The sequence below is a fragment of the Macaca nemestrina genome, chromosome 1, assembly GCF_043159975.1.
Source record: "Macaca nemestrina isolate mMacNem1 chromosome 1, mMacNem.hap1, whole genome shotgun sequence".
Lineage (NCBI taxonomy): Eukaryota > Metazoa > Chordata > Mammalia > Primates > Cercopithecidae > Macaca > Macaca nemestrina.
Window position 1 is genome coordinate 166,787,191 of NC_092125.1, and position 21,062 is coordinate 166,808,252.

Consider the following 21,062-nt stretch of genomic DNA (forward strand, 5'->3'; position numbering starts at 1 on the left):
TTGCAAATTAAAACAACAATGAGGTATCACTGCACACTTATTAGAATGGGCAAGTCCAAAACACTGACAGCACTCAAAGCTAGTGGAGATGTGGAGCAACAAGAAGTCTCATTCATGCTGATGGGAATGCACAATGGTATATCCACTTTGGAATATTGTTTGGCCGTTTCTTATAAAACTAAACATACTCTTGTCTGGGTGTGGTGACTCATGCCTGTAATCCCAGCGCTTTGGGAGGCTGAGGTGGGCAGGCCACTTGAGGACAGTAGTTCGAGACCAGCCTGGCCAAAATAGTGAAACCCTGGCTCTACTAAAACATACAAAAAATTAGCCGGGTATGGTGGCAGGTGCCTGTAGTCCCTGCTACTCATTAGGCTGAGGCATGAGAATTGCTTGAACCCAGGAGGTAGAGGTTAAAGTGAGTCGAGATGGTGCCACTGCACTCCAACCAGGACAATAGAGTGAGACGCTGTCTTCAAAAACAAAACAAAACAAACAAACAAACAAAAAACCTAAGCATACTCTTACCATACGATTTAGTAATCTGTTGATTAACTAAATGAGCTGAAAACTGTGTCCACACCAAACCTGCACATGGGTATTTATAGCAGTTTTACTCATAATTGCCCCAACTTAGAAGTAACCAAGATGCCCTTCAGTAGGTGAACGGATAAATGAACTATGATACATCCAGACAATGGAATATTATTCATCACTAAGTTATCAAGTCAGAAGCAGACCTGGAGGAAATTTGAATGCATATTACTCTGCAAATGAAGCCAATTTGAAAGACCACATACTATGTGATTCCAACTGTATGACATTTTGGGAAAAGGCAAAATATGAAGACAGTAAAATGATCAGTAGTTTCCAGGGATGAGGGACCAGAGAGGGATGAACAAGAAGAACACAGAAGATTTTTAGGGCAGTGAAATTACTCTATATGGTACTACAATGGCAGATACGTGTCATTATACATTTGTCAAAGCCTGTAGAATATACAGTACCATGAGTGAACCCTAAACTTTAAAATGTAAAACTATGGGCTTTGAGTGATAATGATAGTAAACCAGAAGCAGTAACACATTCTTGAGGGGACTTCAGAGATTACTACCACTGTCAAGGACTTGAAATATGAAATATGCAGGGATGTTGATACCCACCACATTTCTCATTCAACTCACATATGTGGCATGTGTAGAAAACAGATGGATCTTGGCCAAGTGCAGTGGCTCATGTCTGTCATCACAGCACTTTGGGAGGCTAAGACAGGAGGATTGCTTGAGGCCAGGCATTCAAGACCAGCCTAGGCAATATAGTAAGACCTCCCCAACCCCCGCATCTCTAAAAAATGAAAATAAATAAATTTAAAAACTGATGGATCTTGGAGAATGACAGTGGATTATTATTATAAACTTAACCAGGTGGTGACTCCAATTGCAACTGTTGTTCCATAAGAGGTTCATTAAGGAAATTAAGACACCTCCCTTGTACCTGATGCAAATGCTTTTTTTTCCTGCAATGTCTGTTGGTAAAAACAACCAGAAGTCATTTATTTTTAGCTGGTCAGGCCAGCAATATACCTTCACTGTCCTACTTCAGGGGTATATCAATTCTTCAACCCTGTACCATAATTTAGTCTGCAGGGCTCTTTCCCTTCAACAAGATAACACACTAGCACATTAAATGGATGATATGCTGATTGAACTTAGTAAACAGGAAGTAGACTTCAGTAAGACATTTAACTGTCAGAGGGTGGGAAGTAAAACTGACAAGATTTCGGGGGACTTCTACCTCAGTGAAGTTTCTAGGTGTCATGTGTGTGTGGTGTGGGATATGTTGAGCTGTATCTTCTAAGGTGAAGGATAAGTTGTTGTACCTGGCATCTTTTACAACCAAAAAGAAGCACAATGTCTAGTGAGTCTCTTTACATTTTAGAGACAACATATTTGTCATTTGGATGTGCTACACTGGCCCATTTATTAAGTAAACAGAAAAGCTGCTGGCTTTGAGTTGGAACCCAGAACAGCAGAAGACTCTGCCACAGGTCCAGGCTGCCCTTCACGGTGCTCTGCCACTTACGCTATATGATCCAGCAGATCTGATGGTGCTTGAAGTGTCAGCCATGAGTAGATAGGCTGTTTGGAGCCTTTGGCAGGTCCCTCTAGATGTAGAGGACAATGATCTTTTTATTGGATTAAACTTTAGAACCTGAACCTGAAGAGCCTGAAGATTTTTTAGAAAGTGCAACACATGAAGAAGTAGAGGAAGAATCTAAGAAGGAGGAGGAAGAAGAAATACATGCAGAAGAATCAACAATACCCGCCAACTTGGAACGACTTTGGTCTTTTTCCTGTGACTTAACCAAAGGCCTCAATGTGAGCAGCCTTGCCTGGAATAAAACAAATCCAGTAAGTTATGAAACATTTGAACAATTCTGTTTCTACCATTGAAGGGAAATTATCAAGTTCGAATAATGAAGAATTGCTTTCCTTAGATATGGGACAAGGAATTTAAATTGACCATAACTTTGAGTTTTAGAATGCCCCTAAAACAAGTTCCAGTTTAAAAAGGGGGAAATGCAAATAGTTACAAAATAATGTTTTTCTCCTTTAATGTAGTAAACATTTAATGTATAAAACATTACCATTTTTATTTTAGGGGATCTACTTGGGACATGGCATTCTCTGAATTCATGTTAGATATGGATAAGTAAACTAGAGGATTGGTAGATTTATTTAATGTATACCAAAACTCATGTGCCCAAATTTATATTAGTCTCAAAGTAGTCATATTTGGAAGTGTATACTTAATCTAGTGACCCTACAAGTGTGCAAAATAATTTTGAGATTCCTTAAAATACTGTTACCACTGATATTAGCAAGTACTTAAACAGCACTTAGTACGTAGCAGGCACCATTGTGTTTTAACTGTACTAACACAACAACCCTATGAATTAGATACTATTATTCTTCTCATTATGTTGAAAGGAAACTGAAGCACAAAAAGCATAAGTAATTTGCCCAAAGTCACACCGCTAGTAGGTGAAACAGCCAAAATTCAAATGCAAACGTCTGGCTCCATAGTTCTTGCTCTTAACTCCTACACTGACAAAAGTCATCTTGAGGCAAATAAGATGAATTGTCAAGTTGGAGAATTATATGTTTGGTTGTAAAAAAGAGAGAATTGCAGAGTAATTAGACTAATTTTCTTCTGGGATTTATAAACTGGTTCTGAAGGTATTTCCCAGTTAACAATTCCAACAGTTTTTCAGGTAATGGCAGTATCTTTGATATAAATATATTGTTGAAGCAGTCAAAACCAATTTATTTAAATTATATTATATTTTGTATGTTTAAGAATTAGCCTTATTATTTTATTGCCACACCTTATCAGGTGCTTTGTGCAGACATGACAGTTGTCATAGTTATTAAAAAACCAAAAGTCTATAATCATTTCCATTGAAATCTAAATAACACATTATTTTAATTATGTGTATTATTTTGTAATAAAGTAAAGTACTTTTATTATGAATTTATCTTTATAAAACTATATTTGGGACTGTCTTGTCAATTAGTGGAATTAATTTTAATTAATTAATTTTTTGGAGAGATGGGGGTCTTGTTTTGTTGCCAAGGCTGGTCTTGAACTCCTGGTTTCTAGTGATCCTCCTGCCTTGGCCTCCCGAAGTGCTGGTTTTACAGGTGTGAGCTACCATGTCTGTCCTGTAAATAGGATTTAATAAATCTGTAATAAAGATATATGAAACATTTTTAGAAACTGAATATACTAGCATTTTAAAAATTAATGCATTGCTATGGAGATTAAATTAAATAATTTTGAATGAGCCTAAATGCAAACATATTACAGATGGAATCTATAATATTTATTAATTCATTGTATAAATATTTAGTGAACATTAACTCTGTGCCTAGTACACTGTTAAGGCACTAGAGACACAGTAGTAATGAAGTTATACATAGACCCTACCTGTATAATAATTTTGAATGTGCTATGATGAGGAAATAAACAGTGCTGTGGGGACACATACAAGAACCTCTTGACTGTTTCTTAGAGAAAGTAATGCCTCTGCAGAGTCTAGAAGAGATAAATAGGGATTTGTCAATATCAGGGTGAAAGGGTATAGTAGTGAAGACTGTTTTTAAGACAGAGAGAATTGTGGAGAGATATGTTGTCCCGAAAGTAAGGTGGTGATAAGAAAATGTAATATTCTAAAATTAAAGGTATTCTGGTTACAGAGCAGAGGCTGGATTTGTTCAGTTATTAAGCTTTTGCCTATTTGTATTTACATATGCATTTCTAGAAATGACCTCCTGTATAGGCAGCTCATGCTGCCTTAGCAAAATATTATAGACTGGATGTCTTAAAGAACAGCAATTTATTTTCTCATAAATCTGGAGGCTGGAAAGTCTAAGATCCAAGGGCTGCTGATTCAGTTTCTGGTGAGAGCTCTCTTCCTGGCTTGCAGTGGCTGCCTTTTCACTGTGTCCTCGCATGGCAGAGAGAGATCTATGGTGTATTTTTCTCTTTTTATAAAGTCACCAGTCCTGTCTCATTAGGACCCCATCCTTTATAATCTCATTTAACCTTAGATTCCTCCTAAAACCCCTATCTCCACATACAATCATATTGGAGGTTAGGCCTTCAACATATGAATTTTAAGGGGACACAGTTCAGTCTATGGCACCTACCTTTAACTTGTGTCCTTTATTTTACATTTGAAATAATTAGGTAGTCCTCAAAAACTCAAAATATATTATAACCTATTAACACAATCTCAGAAGACTACCTTAATATGTAAAAGAACTTGTTAGCAATTGGTTATTTTTAGGTGCTTATCTTTCAGTCTGCAAATTAGAAGCGTTACACTGATTAATTTTTTTGCTTAGGAATATGGAGGTATAGAGTAAAAACAGATGGTGTACGGGCATTTTTTCCTCTCAGTAGAAATGTCTTACTACTATTTTTAACACAGCTCATTAATATATGTCTTTATATATTTACCAATATTTTAATGCTATCTTCTCTTATTTTTAAATGTATTTTTCTGGTTTTCAGGATCTTTTGGCTGTTGGCTATGGGCACTTTGGATTTAAAGAGCAAAAAAGAGGATTGGCTTGCTGCTGGTCAATAAAGAATCCCATGGTAACCCAAACAAGAATAAGAAGCATTTTTATCTGGCTGTTGACAAAATTCTCATAAAGTATATAATTACATGTAATAAATAAAGTCTAGAAAATTTTATCAGTTAAGACTATTTTCTTTGGTTTAACTCATAGCAATTAAAATTTGTTCTTGTTGACATAGGGTAAAGAGAATTCATTTATAAATTCATTCAGTAAATATTTATTGAACATGTACTATATGCTTATATATGATGATGCAGAGTTGAACCATTATTGATTTTCACAGCTAATTATAAAGAAAAATGAATCTGTAAATGAAAATCCTTTGAAAATTATGGGGTTTTTTTGTTTGTTTGTTTGTTTTTCTTTTGAGACAGAGTCTTGCATTGTCGCCCAGGCTGGAGTGCAGTGGCGTGATCTTGACTCACTGCAACTTCCACCTCCTGGGTTCAAGCGATTCACCTGCCTCAGCCTCTCAAGTAGCTGGGACTACAGGTGTGTGCCACCACACCCAGCTAATTTTTGTATTTTTAATAGAGATGGGATTTCACAATGTTGGCCAGGATGGTCTTGATCTCTTGACCTTGTGATCCTCCTGCCTCGGCCTCCCAAAGTGCTGGGATTACAGGCGTGAGCCACTGGAGCCCAGCTGAAAATTATGTTTTTAAAATACCTGGTGGTTTCTTAATATATGAATACCTCCTTATCACCTGACTGTTATTCTCAATAGAAATAAAATAAATTTATATGACCTTCTTACTGTCATACATTTTTCAGAGAGAATGAATATAAAGAATCATAGTAGTAATTTTGCTAAACAGCCCTAGTCAATCTGTTACTTTAAAGTTTTATATTTAGTTTTGATTCACAACTGAAATGCAAAGTGGAAAACTTACAGAAGGGCCAGAAGAGCATATAAAAATGACTAAAATTTTTATAAATACCTCTAGTCTGTAATATCTGTAACAGTGTTTGAATAAACTTAGCTATATGTCATGTAAATCTGGGTTTATATAGCGTAAAAGAAAGGAAGAAGCAATTTTAAATGTGGAGGGATTGACATTGGATTCATCATCAGTAGTCTGTCTTCTTTTTTATGTAGGTGGTTAAAAACAGGAAAGGATTTAAATTAGACATTCAAACAAAACAAACTCTTCATGGGGTTGTAGAACAGAGTAACTTGTAACTTGGGGAGTTTTAGAACTTTTTCTCTTCATTCTTTAGATAATCCAAGCATCTGAAACAAATACTAGAATACAGGAATATATGCTAGATGATTAGTTTTTTGTTCCCATAAGAAGGTAGACATGTGATGGTAATACTAATCCTGCTGAAAGATTACCAAAATATTATTGTAGAAGGCTGTGCTGTACTTCCCTTCCTTCTTTCCTCCCTCCCTCCCTCCCTCCCTCCCTCCCTCCCTCCCTTCCTTCCTTCCTTCTTTCCTTCCTTCCTTCTTTTCTTTCTTTCTGAGATGGGGGTCTCGTTATGTTGCCCAGGCTGGTCCCAAACTGCTGGTCTCAAGTGATCCTCCCACCTCAGCCTCCCTAGTAGCTAGGATTCCAGGAGTGAGCCCCCATGCCCAACACTCTATTTCTTAAAGTCATTGAGTGCTGAGGATTCATACTTGTATCAAAGGAAATGACCAAGTGAAGTTTTATTCTTTTCTGTACTGGAAATGAGGAGGACAGAAGTAACTGAATGTGGGCTAACTCTGCTCACATACCCACTGCCACCAAACTAAATCTCAGCCACCATTATATTCTGTCTTACTGTAGTCTACAAAAACAAGTTGAAAATGTAATTTTTTAAAATTTAGTGGCCAGAACGTATTTATCAGAGTCCATATGGAGTTACTGCTGTGGATTTTTCAATTGGAGCACCTAACCTTTTAGCAGTTGGCTACCACAATGGCACAATTGCAATTTACAATGTACGGAGCAACAGTAATGTTCCAGTTCTGGATAGTAGGTAAGAACCTGAGAATTAGATAAATGTATAATACATGCTTTTTCAGGAGGATTTACTCTAATGTTATTTAGTTTTGAGTAAATATTTATGTCGTTACTGAGAGTGATACCATTATTTTTGAAACATTTAATAATCCCTCATGTTGTCTCTGCAGCTTGAATGGTGTGTCCTAATAGCTCCTTCAACTTCTTCTCTGCCCATCTCACTAACCAACTTCCTCTGGCTTCACAGTTTATGCTTATTCTTAAACTACTGCTTTGGTTTCACTTCTTCCAGGAAATTTTCCCATTCCTTTCTTTTGTGCAACCTGTACATACCTTTATCATAGCACTTATCATATTATATATAAAATTATGTATGTGTATATATATGTAAATCTATCTAATCTATCTATCTATCTATCTATCTATCTATCTATCTATCTATCTATCTATCTATCTATCTTACTAAGAAGGGTATAAGTTCCTTGAGAGCAAGGATTGAATCTTACATACCTTTCTTTCATCAGCATGTCGTTGAAAATTGGACATATAACAGGAGTCTAGTAAGTGTTTGATGAATAATTAATGAATAAATGAGTTATATGAGGAAAGCCAAAAGGTTAGAGGTGAAAGATATTAAAAAGACTAGGTTTTTGTAATAGACAAGATACCAATGGGGCATGTTTGTAAAAGTGTTTGAATAAACTTAGCTAGAACTAGAAATAACCATTAAAGCAGAGGCTCCTGAACTTAACTTCAAATTATTTGCAGTTTTGTAAGCATGGGCCTTTGTGCTTGTTTCTGGGAAGAGGGTCCATAATTTTCACCAAAAAATCAAAGATATGTATGATTTTTCAAATGTTCAGAACTGATTGCATTGGAGGGTTTGTATTAAAAATCAAGGTAGTCAGTACCATGAAAAAAACATCACATTAATCTGATAGGAAAAGAGAGTAATCTGAGAAGTGAGTTTAATTTTTCAGAAAAATTTTAACTCTAATCCATAGAGAGAGTTAAACCAATGGGCAATCTTGAAACATAGGAAGAAGAGTGAAATATAGAAAGAAGAATTGTTTACCTGGATAAGATTTAAATGATTAACAACTTAATTCATAAAAACATTATAAAGATGAAAATACTTATATTCAATGTGTCTAAAATAAAGTAAAAGTCAGAATTTACACAACTAAACTAAGAAAGAATTAATGAATTGAGTAAGAAAAGTAGATTCTGAAAAGAAAGAACATTTTTGCTTTTGTATTGCAGTTATGATAGCTAATATAGTTAAAGACCAGTACAATTTTTCTTTTGTAAGAAGTAGAAAAAATAACAGTGACTGTTAAGTAGAAAAGAGGTTGTCTTTTCTATTTTTAAAAATATTTAAAAGTCTATTTTTGAACAATAAAAGGATTATATAAATAGGTCGTGATCTTCTAGAAAGCTGACACTATCATTTATACTCCAAGGCCTTTAAGAAATTATTATAATGATTATATGTTTAGTATTTTTTTACTGTTTTAGTGAATCACCTCAAAAACATTTGGGACCTGTCTGGCAACTACAGTGGATAGAACAAGATCGAGGAACAACAGGAGATGACAAAAGAGAAATACTAGTTTCTATATCAGCAGATGGAAGAATCGCCAAATGGGTTATACGAAAAGGACTAGATTGTTATGGTAAAAGAAAAATCAAGTTATCTTTTTCTTGTTACGTGCTGAATTAAAATTTTCTAGTTAACCATGTGTGAAAGGTGACAAATTTTGGTTTGGCCAGTAAGAAAAAAATTGGGCTTGGTCATTGTTTTTCTAAGCAGCTAGTTCTAGTGTGTGCTAATTTCAGCCTAATTATATGCAAATTTGGCAGAACTAATATTATATTTGCAGAAGAAATACACATGATATTTGCGGTAGTCTTTCATGTGGTAAATAACAAGTTATATATGTTTTTCTTTAAATACAGATTTGATGCGATTAAAGAGAACTACAACTACCAGTAACAGAAAAGGAGGGGAAAAGGAAAAGAAAGACGAAGCTTTGATATCTCGACAGGCTCCTGGAATGTGTTTTTCTTTTCATCCCAAGGTAAATTATTTCACTCTTATTTACCACTGGATATAACAGTTTCCAAAATTGAGGTGTATTAAGTCATAAAACAAGACCAAATATTAGCCTGTTAATGAATACTGTGCCTAATATATTAGAGACAGAAAGTAGATAAATGATTGTCTGGGCTAGGGGATGCAGGTGAAAGAATAGGTGACGAGGGAGGGAAAAGTAGGGAATGACTTACTAATGATGATAGAGTTTTTTTGGGAGTGATGAAACTAAAATTGATGGTGGTGATGGTTGCAGAACTCTGTGAACAAACTAGAAACTATTGGATTATATACTTGATACGTGTGAATTATATGATGTGTGAATTATGTGATATGTGAATTATATTCCAATAAAGATTTTTTTAAATTGTGCTTTGTAAGTGAAGAAATAAGCACAGATTTAACTGCTAACCTAAGGTGGAATGGTACATTCCAGTTGGCTATGCTATGATCTTTATCTGCTTTTGCAGCTAGATAGATGAGAGGTATATATTTCTGAGGAACTATGGAAAGATTCTCTTTACAACTCTGTGCTTAACTTGAGTGCCTCTCCTTGCCCCACTTGGCCACTCTGCTGCTCTATCATACTTACAGAAACTGAATCCACTTATATATAGTCTTCTACATTTCAATTCGCATGGTGACTCTCAGGATTTGGGGATTAGAAAGACCACTTAAATTCATGTTTACCGAGAATCAAATCAGAGCACAGTTAATGAAGTCCTCCTTTTTCTTTATCTGGAGATAGTTTGTTTTTTATTTTTAATTTATATGGGTACATAGTAGGTATATATATTTATGGGGTACATGTGATGCTTTGATACAGGCGTACAATGAATAATAATCACATCATAGACTATGGGGTATCCGTCCCTTCAAGCATTTATCCTTTGTGTTACAAACAATCCAATTATACTCTTTTAGTTCTTTTAAAGTGTACAATTAAATTATTATTGACTATAGTCACTCTGTTGTGCTATCAAATACTAGATCTTATTCATTCATTCTATTTCTTTGTACCCATTAACCATCCCCACCATCCCCCTACCCCCAACTACCTTTCCCAGCCTCTAGTAACCATCCTTGTACTCTCTATCAATCTGGAGATACTTTGTAATCAGAAAATTCAGCCACTGTGATAGGCTTTTTCAGAACATGTATTCCATGTTTTCTGTTACATGTAATATGATCATCTCTTTGGTGACACCATCATCTACGTCATTATGCAAACCAAGACTTGAACTCCTCTATTCTACCCTATCATCCAAATGATACTTAAATTTTATTGTCCCATCCCTTCGAGTCCAAGCCTGCTATTGCTAATGCAGTTCAGACCTTTCTTATTTTTTACTTTAATTACTACAGCCATCTTCTAACTTCCTTCATTATCAAATTCCTGTAATTCACCTTAACTTTGACTATAGAACAGTAGTTCTCAATGTGGGCAGGGAGGGGAGAATTTTCCCAGTAGGGAACATTTGGCAATGATTGGAGATATTTGTGGTTGTTGCAGCTGTCAGGAATTGAGGTGAGGGTGGGAAAGTGCTACCGGTATCTCTGGGAAGAGACCAGAGATGTTGCTAAACATCCTTCAGTGTACAGGCAGCCACCACCCTCCCAGTGCACATCAGTCCCCAACAGAGAATTATTTAGCCCAAAATGTCAATAACGCTTGGTTGAAAAAAACCTAGTCTAGTGTCCTGAAGTGTCCTTGGCATAAGGAATTCAAGATGATCATATGGTCTGTAAATAAAAACAGTTTTGCTTCTTTCTTTCTAACCTGGTTGCCTTTATTTCTCTTCCTTGTATGATTGTACTGGTTACAACCTCCAGTACAGGGATGAGTAAAGATGATGAAAGCATGCATATCTGTATTGTTCCTGATCTTAGAGGAAAAGCATTTAGTCTTTTACTATTAGGTATGGTGTCAGATGAAGGCTTTTTGTAGACGCAGTTAATTAGATTGAGGAAGTTCCATTACATTCCTAGTTTGCTGGGTGGTTCTTATTCAGAATGGATGTTGGATTTTGTTAAATGCTTTTCCGTATGTATAAAGATGATCATATAGTTTTTCTTTTCAAGGTTGTTAATATGGTGAATTAGATTGATTAATTTTTGAATGTTTATCCCTGAAATAAACTTTATTTCATTGTGGTTTATTACCCTTTTTAATATACTAGCAAATTTGATATAGTGAAATTTTGTTTAGAATCTTTGAATCTTTGGTTAGAAGAGAGGCTGATCTATAGTTTTCTTGTGACATCTTTGACTTTGCTATCAGGGTAATCATGTCTGCACAGAATTCCTTTTAGAAATAATTTTCATAAAATTAGTATGAGTTCTTCATTATATACTTAATAGAATTAACCATCTGGGCCTGGAGTTTTCTTTGTAGGGAGATTTTTAATTTTTAACTACAAATTCAAATTTTAATATATGTAGGGTTATTATGGTTATCTATTGGTTCTTGAGTGAGCTTTGGTAATTTGTGTCTTTTAAGGAATTTGTCTATTTTATCGAAGTTGTGGAATTTATTGACATAATATCCCCCTAGCATCCTTTAATAACTGTGGAATATATAGTAATCTCACCTCTAATTTTTTTTTTTTTTTTTTTTTGAGACAGAGTCTCACTCTGTCACCTAGGCTGGAGTGCAGTGGTATGATTATAACTCACTGTAACTTTGAACTCCTGGGCTCAAGCTATCCTCCCACATCAGCCTCCTAAACAGCTAAGATTACAGCCACACACCACCATGCCTGGCTAATTTATTATTCAATTTAATTTAATTTAATTTAATTTTTTTGAGACATGGTCTCACTCTGTAGTCCGGGTTGGAGTGCAGTGGAGTGATCTTGGCTCACTGCAACCTCCATCTCCTGGGTTCAAGCGATTCTCCCACGTCAGTCTCCTGAGTAGTTGGGATTACAGGTGTGCACCACCATGCCCAGCTAATTTTTTGTATTTTTTTTTAGTAGGGATGGAGTTTCACCACAGTGGCCAGGCTGGTCTTGAACTCCTGACCTCAAGTGATCCACCTGCCTTGGCCTCCCAAAATGCTGGGATTACAGGCGTGAGCCACCGCACCTGGCCTAATTTATTTTTATTTTTATTTTTGTAGTGGTGTAATCTTGCTATGGTGCCCAAGCTGGTGTCAAACTCCTAGGCTCAAGTGATCCTCCTGCCCTGGCCTCCCAAAGTGCTGGGGTTATAGGTATAAGCCATGACATTGCCCTGTGATTCCTAATATTAGTAATTTGTGTCTTCTCTCTTTTCCTGATTAGTCTGACTTATGTTTATCAATTTTGTTGAACTCCAAGAAATGGCTTTTGACTTAATTAGTTTTCACTATTTTGTTTGTATTCTTTATCATCGATTTCCACTTTGATCCTTATTTCTTTTCTTTACTTTGGTTTAAATTTGCTCTTGTTTTCCTAATTTTTTAGAATGAAAGCAGAGGTCATTGATTTATGACTGTTTTCTTTTCTAATGTAGTTATTTGTGCTATAATTTTTTCCTAAGTACTGCTTTAGCAGCATCCCCAAAATTCTGATATGTTACATTTTCATTTTCATTCTGTTCAAATGACCAATTTTCTCCCTTGATTTCTTCTTTGATGGATGGGTTATTTAGAAGCATGTTATTTAGTTTCCAGATATTATTTCCAGATATTAAGCATGTTATTTATTTTCCAGATTTCCAAAGGCTTTTCTGTTACCAATTTCTAATTCAATCCCACCATAATTACAGAAAACACTTTTTATAAACCGAACTCTTTGAATTTATTAAGATTTGTTATAAAGCCCAGTATGTGGTCTGTATTGGTAAATATTTCCTGTATACTTGAGAAAAATATGTATTATGCTTTTCTTAGTTAGAATATTCTATAAATGTCATTCAGGTTAAATTGGCTGATAATATTGTTCAAGATTACTTCTCTTTGCTGATTTTCTTCCTACTTCTTTCAATTATTGAGAAAGAGATATTAAAGTCTCCAACCATAATTGTAGATTTGTCTATTTTTCCTTGTAATTCTATCAGTTTTGCTTTGTGTATCTTGATGCTTTCTTATTAGGTACATACATATGTTTAGCATTATTATGTCCTATTGATCAATTAACTCCTTTATCACGATGAAATGACCCTATTTATAACTTGTGATTTTTTTTTTTTACTCTGAAATCTACTTAGTATGATATTAGTGTAGCCACTCCAGCTTACTTTTAACTGGTGTTAGCCTGGTTTATCATTTTTTATGCTTTTACTTTTTACCTTTTTATCTCTTTATACTTAAATTTTTTTGTAGGTAGCATATAATTGGGTCTTGCCTTTTTATACAATCTTAAAATCACTGCCTTTTAATTATGATGCCAAGATCATTTACACTTAGTTTGATTATTAGTATGGTTAGGTTTGAGTCTAACATCTTGCTTGAAGGGGGCATCTATAAAATATCTGGCTTCCTTATCTTGAGACAGGACTCTGAAGGGCCATCTTTTCTCCATAGCTTCTTATACTTGGGACTAAGCCCTTGATTGCAACTGCGTCACGGCTCAACTGAAATATCTGCCCATTCCTGTTTCCTACATAGAAGTTGTTCCTGAGAGCACTCCCTGACACTTCTGGCATGAAATGTCAGAGTTTATTTCCTGGGAAACCCAACTTTTAACAATGACGTTGAAGATCGCTAGTGAAAAATGACCACTTATAAATGGTGTTAGAATAATAAGTATCCATATTAAAAAAGGAATTAGATTTCTATCCTATCATACACAAAAACCTTTCAGAAGAAAATGTAGGAAAATATCTCTAGGACCTTAAGTTAGGGAAAGATTTCTTAAAGCACAAAAAAATGCTAAATATAACAGAAAATGAGAACTTATGTTTATCAAAGACGGTAAAAAGAAAATAAAAAGATAAGTCATACACTGGGAGAAGATATTTATAACATGTTATAGACAAAGCAATCGATTCTAGAAAATATGAAGAACTTGTACAAATGGAAAATAACAAGACATATTATTACTAAAATGATCGGGACACAAACAGAAGAGGAAACACAAGTGGCCAATGAACATAAAGTGCTCAACCTTATTAATATTCAAATAAATAGGAATTAAAAATGGTTGATATAATTTTACATCTAATAGAATGGCAACATTTAAGATTTCTGATGTAAGCAACTGTCAAACAGAATGTGAGTCAGATAACTTTTATACAGGACTGTCTGGGAATATGTATTGGTAATACCACTTTGGGAGAAATTATACTTTATCATATAGTTTAATTTTTTCTTTTTTTTAATATCATGTAGTTCAAAAGTGTGTATCTGTCTTTTCTTTGACAAGTTGTAATGAAAGAGCACTTACTGTTTCCCTGGACTGCTAGTTCCATTGTCAGGTACCACTAAATGTTAGAAAATTTCTTATTTATTTTAAGCCAGTGTTTTTCTATGTAATTTCCAGACAGGATATTAAATGCTACCCTAATTCCAGCAAAGGACCAATTTATATTTTCTTTTGCACAGTAGTCTTTCAGGTAGTTTGATTATTATAAAATCATGACAAAAGGAAAAGACAAGACTGGTATATTCAAGATAGCGCTTTTAGTTTGGGTTCTCGAATTGATTTTAATAGATCCAGAAATATCTAATCTTCTATTTATGACGCTTACTAATGTATCACAAGCCAATGCATTTCGATGTTCTGTGTTGTAGGACACAAATATCTATTTGGCTGGCACTGAAGAAGGTCATATTCACAAATGTTCTTGTTCATATAATGAACAATACCTAAATACCTACAGAGGACATAAGGTTAGTTTAATTATAGAAGATTGGAACATTTATTTTGTATTTCTGAAAAAATAGTACCATTATACAAAGAATATGTAATATGCAATAAATTTACAACTTCAGAGTTAAAAATACCATCTTGAATTAAGTGTTTTCTTCTATGGAAACCACCAATAATGTACAGGGCATTTTATTTGAGTTCTAGATATCCTTGATTTCTTCTTGAAAGTTTTGGAAGTCACAAGTTTTGTTTCTAAAAGACTTTGCTTATGATAACATGCTGATCCTAAAGTAAAATTGTCTTTCACCCATACCTAGTCTCTATAGCTTTTTTTTTTTTTAAGAGATGGGTCTCACTGTTACCCAGGCTGACCTTGAACTTCCACTTTATCTTCCACTTGATCTTCCCACTTTAGCCTCTAAAGAAGCTGGGACTACAGGCAAACACCACTGCACCTGGCTGTACATCTTGTCATGATTGTTTCAGACACTTTTTTTTTCATTTTCTCCGTCCTTTCTTTCTTTTCTTAATACTCTTTATTTTTTCAAAGTATGCATAATATGTATTAAATTTAGTGAATATTGTAGCAACTATATTTTTATGTTTCTAAATGTAATAATTTAGGGAAGATTCAATCTATGATCTTATTCTCAGCTAAAATACTGCCCACACAATAATGAGTTGTGTGAAAATCTAGAAATCTTAGCATTTTTAATTTGCTAGTCAAGTTTAAAATAAATGATGTTAAATATTGTTTACCTATGTATTTTTTTTTTATTTCTAGGGTCCAGTGTATAAAGTGACATGGAATCCATTTTGTCATGATGTATTTTTAAGCTGTTCTGCAGATTGGGGTGTTATTATATGGCAACAGGAGAATGTCAAGCCATTTTTGAGTTTTTATCCAACTACTTCTGTTGTTTACGATGTTGCCTGGTCTCCAAAATCATCCTATATATTTGCAGCTGCAAATGAGAACAGGGTGGAGATTTGGGACCTTCATATCAGCACGTAAGTGTTACTATTTTTCTTGGGTAAATTTACAGTAGAAGCAGTTCAAAGTAAATTATAGCTGATAGCTTTGACACCAGTTAGAGGGTACTGTAGTTACTTTAAAAGAAGTAATAGTTTATAAGAGTCCTTTATGAATAAAGATAATACCAGGATGCTATATTAATGTTAATTATTTATACCGTATGTGATTTTAAAAATATTTGAATGAAAGTAGTTTACTTTGTCTGGGCACAGTGGCTCACACCTGTAATCCCAGCACTTTGGGAGGCTGAGGCAGGTGGATCGCTTGAGGTCAAGAGTTCTATACCAGCCTGGCCAACATGCTGAAACCCCGTCTCTACCAAAATATACAAACTGGCCAGGTGTGGTGGCATGCACCTGTAGTCCCAGCTACTCAGGAGCGTGAAACAGGAGAATCACTTGAACCCAAGAGGTGGAGGTTGCAGTGAGCCAAGATTGAGCCAGTGTACTCCAACCTGGGCAACATAGTGAGACTATCTCAAAAAAAAAAAAAAAAAAAAAAAGAATAAAGAAAGTAGTTTACCTTACTCATCTCCTCAAACTTTTACAGGACGATATAGGATATAATAGCTATCTTGAGTTCTTATTCATTGCCTGATTTAGAGAAACATACAGAGGCATTTTTACATTTTTAATTAAAAATTTTCTATGATAGAAAAAAGGGACAAAATAATTATTTTTGCAACATTTACTTATGCTCTTACCTTGTTTCAAAACATATTCAAAGGGGTATGAACTTAATTAAAATTTTTGATTTAACATATTACATCAAAGTTATTAGAGGATTATCTAAATTAATTTATTCTTCCTAATATGGAAACTTAATACAATGTTGGAATAAAAAGGTTAATGGTTCTACTTTTTCAATTGGAAATTATACTATATCTTTATGTTAGTTTTTAGCAAAAACAGCAAGAAAATAAATTCTTGTTTGAAAGAAATGATGTCAAATTCAATGGGTTTATTCTTCATGAGAATTTTTTTTGCTAGGAATTATAATTCAGTAATTTTAAAATTTTGTCCTGGTTTGTTCTATAAAACAGTATGAACCAAAAATCAAGGATTACCAGTATGAGGTGACTAATATATACAGTGGCGGCTTAAATAATCCCACCTCTGATTTTAATTTTTCTGGAAAACCTGTAATTCCCAGGAGAACACATTTTTAAAAGAAGTATACAAACTTGCTACTTCTCTTCTTTTGAGGACCCTAGGTAGATTGCTTTAGATAATGAAGACTAGGAAAACTTCTTGTTCAAAATGTACTTTTATGTTCTAGAGGTTCATTTGGATAAAAACATTATTCTGTTAAAAGACAGTTATTATTTAAGAAGTTGTGTTAGAGGTCTCCAGAGAAACAGAACCAATAAGATGTATGTACTTACATCTATTGTTGTCTCTGTCTCTATATATCTCTATTTTTATATCTATCTCTTGAGAGAGAGAGAGAGACATTTATTTTAAGGAGTGGATCCTATCAAATATGAAATCTGCGGTGCAAGCTGGCAGGCTGGAATTTCCGGCAGGAGTCATGTTGCAGTCTTGAGAAGAAAGGCATTCTGCAGGTAGAATTTTATTCCACTTTGGGTGGATATCAGTCTTTTCTTTTGAGACCTTCAACTAATTGGATGAAGCCTACCCACATTATGGAGGGTAATAGGCTTTATTCAAATTCTAGTGAATTAAATATTAATTGTATTTGAAAAAAAAATACCTTTAAAATAGACTGATGTTTCACCAAACAACTGGGTACCATAGCCTAGCCAAGTGGACACACAAAATTAACCATCACAAAAGTTTAAATTTATGAGTTCCCATCTTAATTGTGAAGTACTTTAATTTACCTGGTTGAAATTAGTTCATTGAAGAAATGAAGGTTTTGATTAAGGAGTGAGGAACAGTTATTTTGAGTTTGGAAACACTTAAATAGGCTTATGGTTTTTGTTACATTTAATTTAAAAAATCTCAAATTTTTCTTTGTCTATTTAAAAGACCATATTAATATAACAATTGAATTTACAAATAAAATATTTCATTACAGTTTGGACCCTCTGATTGTGAATACTGCTAACCCTGGAATCAAGTTCACAACCATTCTCTTTGCCAAACAAACAGATTGCCTTTTGGTAGGAGACAGTGATGGACAGGTTTCTGTGTATGAACTGAGAAATATGCCTACTGCTTTGGAATCTGGCCGGGTGAGACTCAAGAGTAAAAAAATTTGTGTCATTTTATTATTCTATTCAGATATACTTTTGTAGCATGCAGAGGATTTACCTTTCCTAAGTATCTTAAGTGTAATATAATAAAAGAACATAAATTCCAACAGTTGCTATCTTCTAGACATGGTACCCATTAGGGTTATTTTTTTTTCAACCTCATCTTCTTTATCTGTAAAAGAGAATGAGAATAATAATCTTGGTGAGCAAAATAATTGTAAATATTATATGGGAGAACCTAAAATTGTGCCTAGTATGTAATTGGGACTTAATAATTTTGAAAGATGGTCAAAGAAGTTTACTTCATATATTAAAAGATTGTTACATAAAATAATTGTATTTTTAGATATTTTCCAATGTTCCTCAAATGGGCATTTATTTCTGTTGGTTTAGCGTTATCCTATTCTCTTATTCCACGTTCTTCAATACCCAAGTTCTGTGTCGAACTTTGACAAACAACTCGGTGTCATTAGATGCCTATTATTTTTAAAAAGTTTTCAATTTTCAATTAAAAATTTTCATTTTTTCTCTGTTTCTTGTGTTTACATTGTTATTATAAACAATAATCTGGTAAATATTAGCACAAATATGATAAATATGTTAAAAATATTTACAAATCAATATGAAAAAACAGCAAGACTTCAATAAAAAATGGGCAATGGTCAGGAACAGGTCATTCACAAAAAATGACTAGTAGATATGTTTTAAAATCCAACCTCACTAATAATTTAAAAGATAAAATATTAAATTCAAATAGCACTCTCACATATCAGATTTACAAAGTTTATTTAAAAATAATTTTTTAATAAGACTACTCTGTACTGGCAAACATTTGATAAGTCCTCTCATACTGGTGGTTGGAATAGAAATCGGTATAACTTTTTGGAAGCAATTTGACAATCTGAATCAAGACTGTTAGAAATGTTTAGAGAAGACCGGGCACAGTGGCTCATGCCTGTAATCCCAGCACTTTGGGAGACTGAGGCGGGTGGATCACTTGAGGTCAGGAGTTCAAGACCAGCCTGGCCAACATGGTGAAACTCTGTCTCTACTAAAAATACAAAAATTAGCTGGGTGTAGTGGCGGGTGCCTGTAGTCCCAGCTACTCAGGAGGCTGAGGCACGAGAATCGTTTGAATCTGGGAGACGGAGGTTGCAGTGAGCTGAGATGGCGCCACTGCACTCCAGGCTGGGCAGCAGAGCAAACTTCTGACTCAAAAAAAAAAAAAAAAAAAAAAAAGGGAATGTTTAGAGAATACTGATTCCTTTTAACTAGCACTTCTGAGACTATCCTATAGAAATGTTTATAAATGTAATAAAATAAATTATAGCATTATTCATGAGATAAGAAAAGAAAAGGAAAAGGAAAACAGAACAACATAAATATCCAACAAGAAGGAAATGTGGCCAGGGAAATCAGATGATTGATTAGATCTGGGTCACATGTAGGAGGTAGAGTTCTGTCCCAACCATATGGACTGCAAATGTTAAATAAGTAAATCAATAAAATGCTTGTCATTTCCCCAGCCTAACATTCACAGGGCTTATTTATTTACTTACTTCAAATCTTTGCTCAAGTGTCACTTTCTCAGTTAAGTCTTTCCTGATCGTCTTATTTAAAATTGCAACCTCTACTATCTTTCACACCCCCTATTCAATACTCTTTCATGACTTATTTTTTAAATAACATTTAACACCTTTGAATATACATAAACTTACTTCTGCATTTTATATCTATTTATATATAAATTTATGTATGCATTATAACATAATTTATTTATATATTTTGTTAATTGCCTGTGTCCCACACCTAGAATGTTAACTCTATGAAAACAGTGATTTTTGTCTCTTTTGTTCTGGGTTGTATTGCCATGGTCTAGTAGTGTCTGGCTTATAGTAGTTATTCAATAAATGCTTGTTGAATAAATATGCATTGAAAAACTAGAGAAAAAAATTAACATGCTTTGTATTACAACTATTAGTTTTAGGGGTGGAGTCTTGGATAAATTTTATGTTCCAGAGGTTCATTTGCATAAAAACATTATTCTGTTAAAAGACAGTTATTATTTAAGAAGTTGTGTTAGGGGTCTCCAGAGAAACAGAACCAATAAGATGTATATTTTTCCTTTTACTTACCTGTTTTCCATACCATCTGTATTTGTTTCACAAAACGCATTGGTTTTCTTACATAATAATTTTAGTCTACTCTGAGGAATGTAATCCTAATGGCTTTTTCGTGATATTAAACATTTTTTCATTTCTCACACATTCATTGAGTGTCAGATATTTTAACAGGTACTGGGATATTTATCTCCACACTGAAACTTGCCTAAGATGCACAGCTCAATGGCCAAAAGAAATTAAAAGAAAATTCCATTCTTATTCAAATCTCTTAAAATTTTTAAGTGAATCCAAATACATAGTTTATAGTAATCTTTTTTTCTTCTTTTGTCCATAAGCCTCCAATTCTAAATGTAGCCTCAAAGCCTAAATTCATCTTTAAAAAAAAAAAAAAAAACTCTATGTTTCTCTTAGTCCATCTCACAAGAGCTCTAAGAACTTGCCCATAAACTCTGAATTTGCGGTGGTTGGAAGCGGGAATTGAGTTGTTTGAGTTGTTTTAAAATTTTTGTTATTGTGTGTTGGAGATAGTGGTGGAAGAGAAATCTGTGAGTATTGGCATGTTGATTATTTTCTTTTCATCGAATGTATATATGTATTTGTGTGTATGTATTTTATAAATATTTATATATATGTGTGTGTGTGTGTGTGTGTATATATATCCTGTCAAGTGTGACAATAATCTATCAATATAAG

General features: G+C 34.1%; 1 protein-coding gene across 1 annotated transcript in view; it reads left to right on the forward strand.

Moving 5' to 3' along the window:
* Positions 1–21,062, forward strand: part of DNAI4 (dynein axonemal intermediate chain 4) — a 106,619-nt gene that overhangs the window by 79,347 nt on the left and 6,210 nt on the right. Inside the window, 8 exon segments of the mRNA XM_011770531.3 lie at positions 2,209–2,411; positions 5,080–5,166; positions 6,967–7,118; positions 8,621–8,778; positions 9,062–9,183; positions 14,914–15,012; positions 15,777–16,003; positions 18,069–18,225. Of these exon segments, the coding sequence (XP_011768833.1) occupies positions 2,209–2,411; positions 5,080–5,166; positions 6,967–7,118; positions 8,621–8,778; positions 9,062–9,183; positions 14,914–15,012; positions 15,777–16,003; positions 18,069–18,225 (1,205 nt within the window).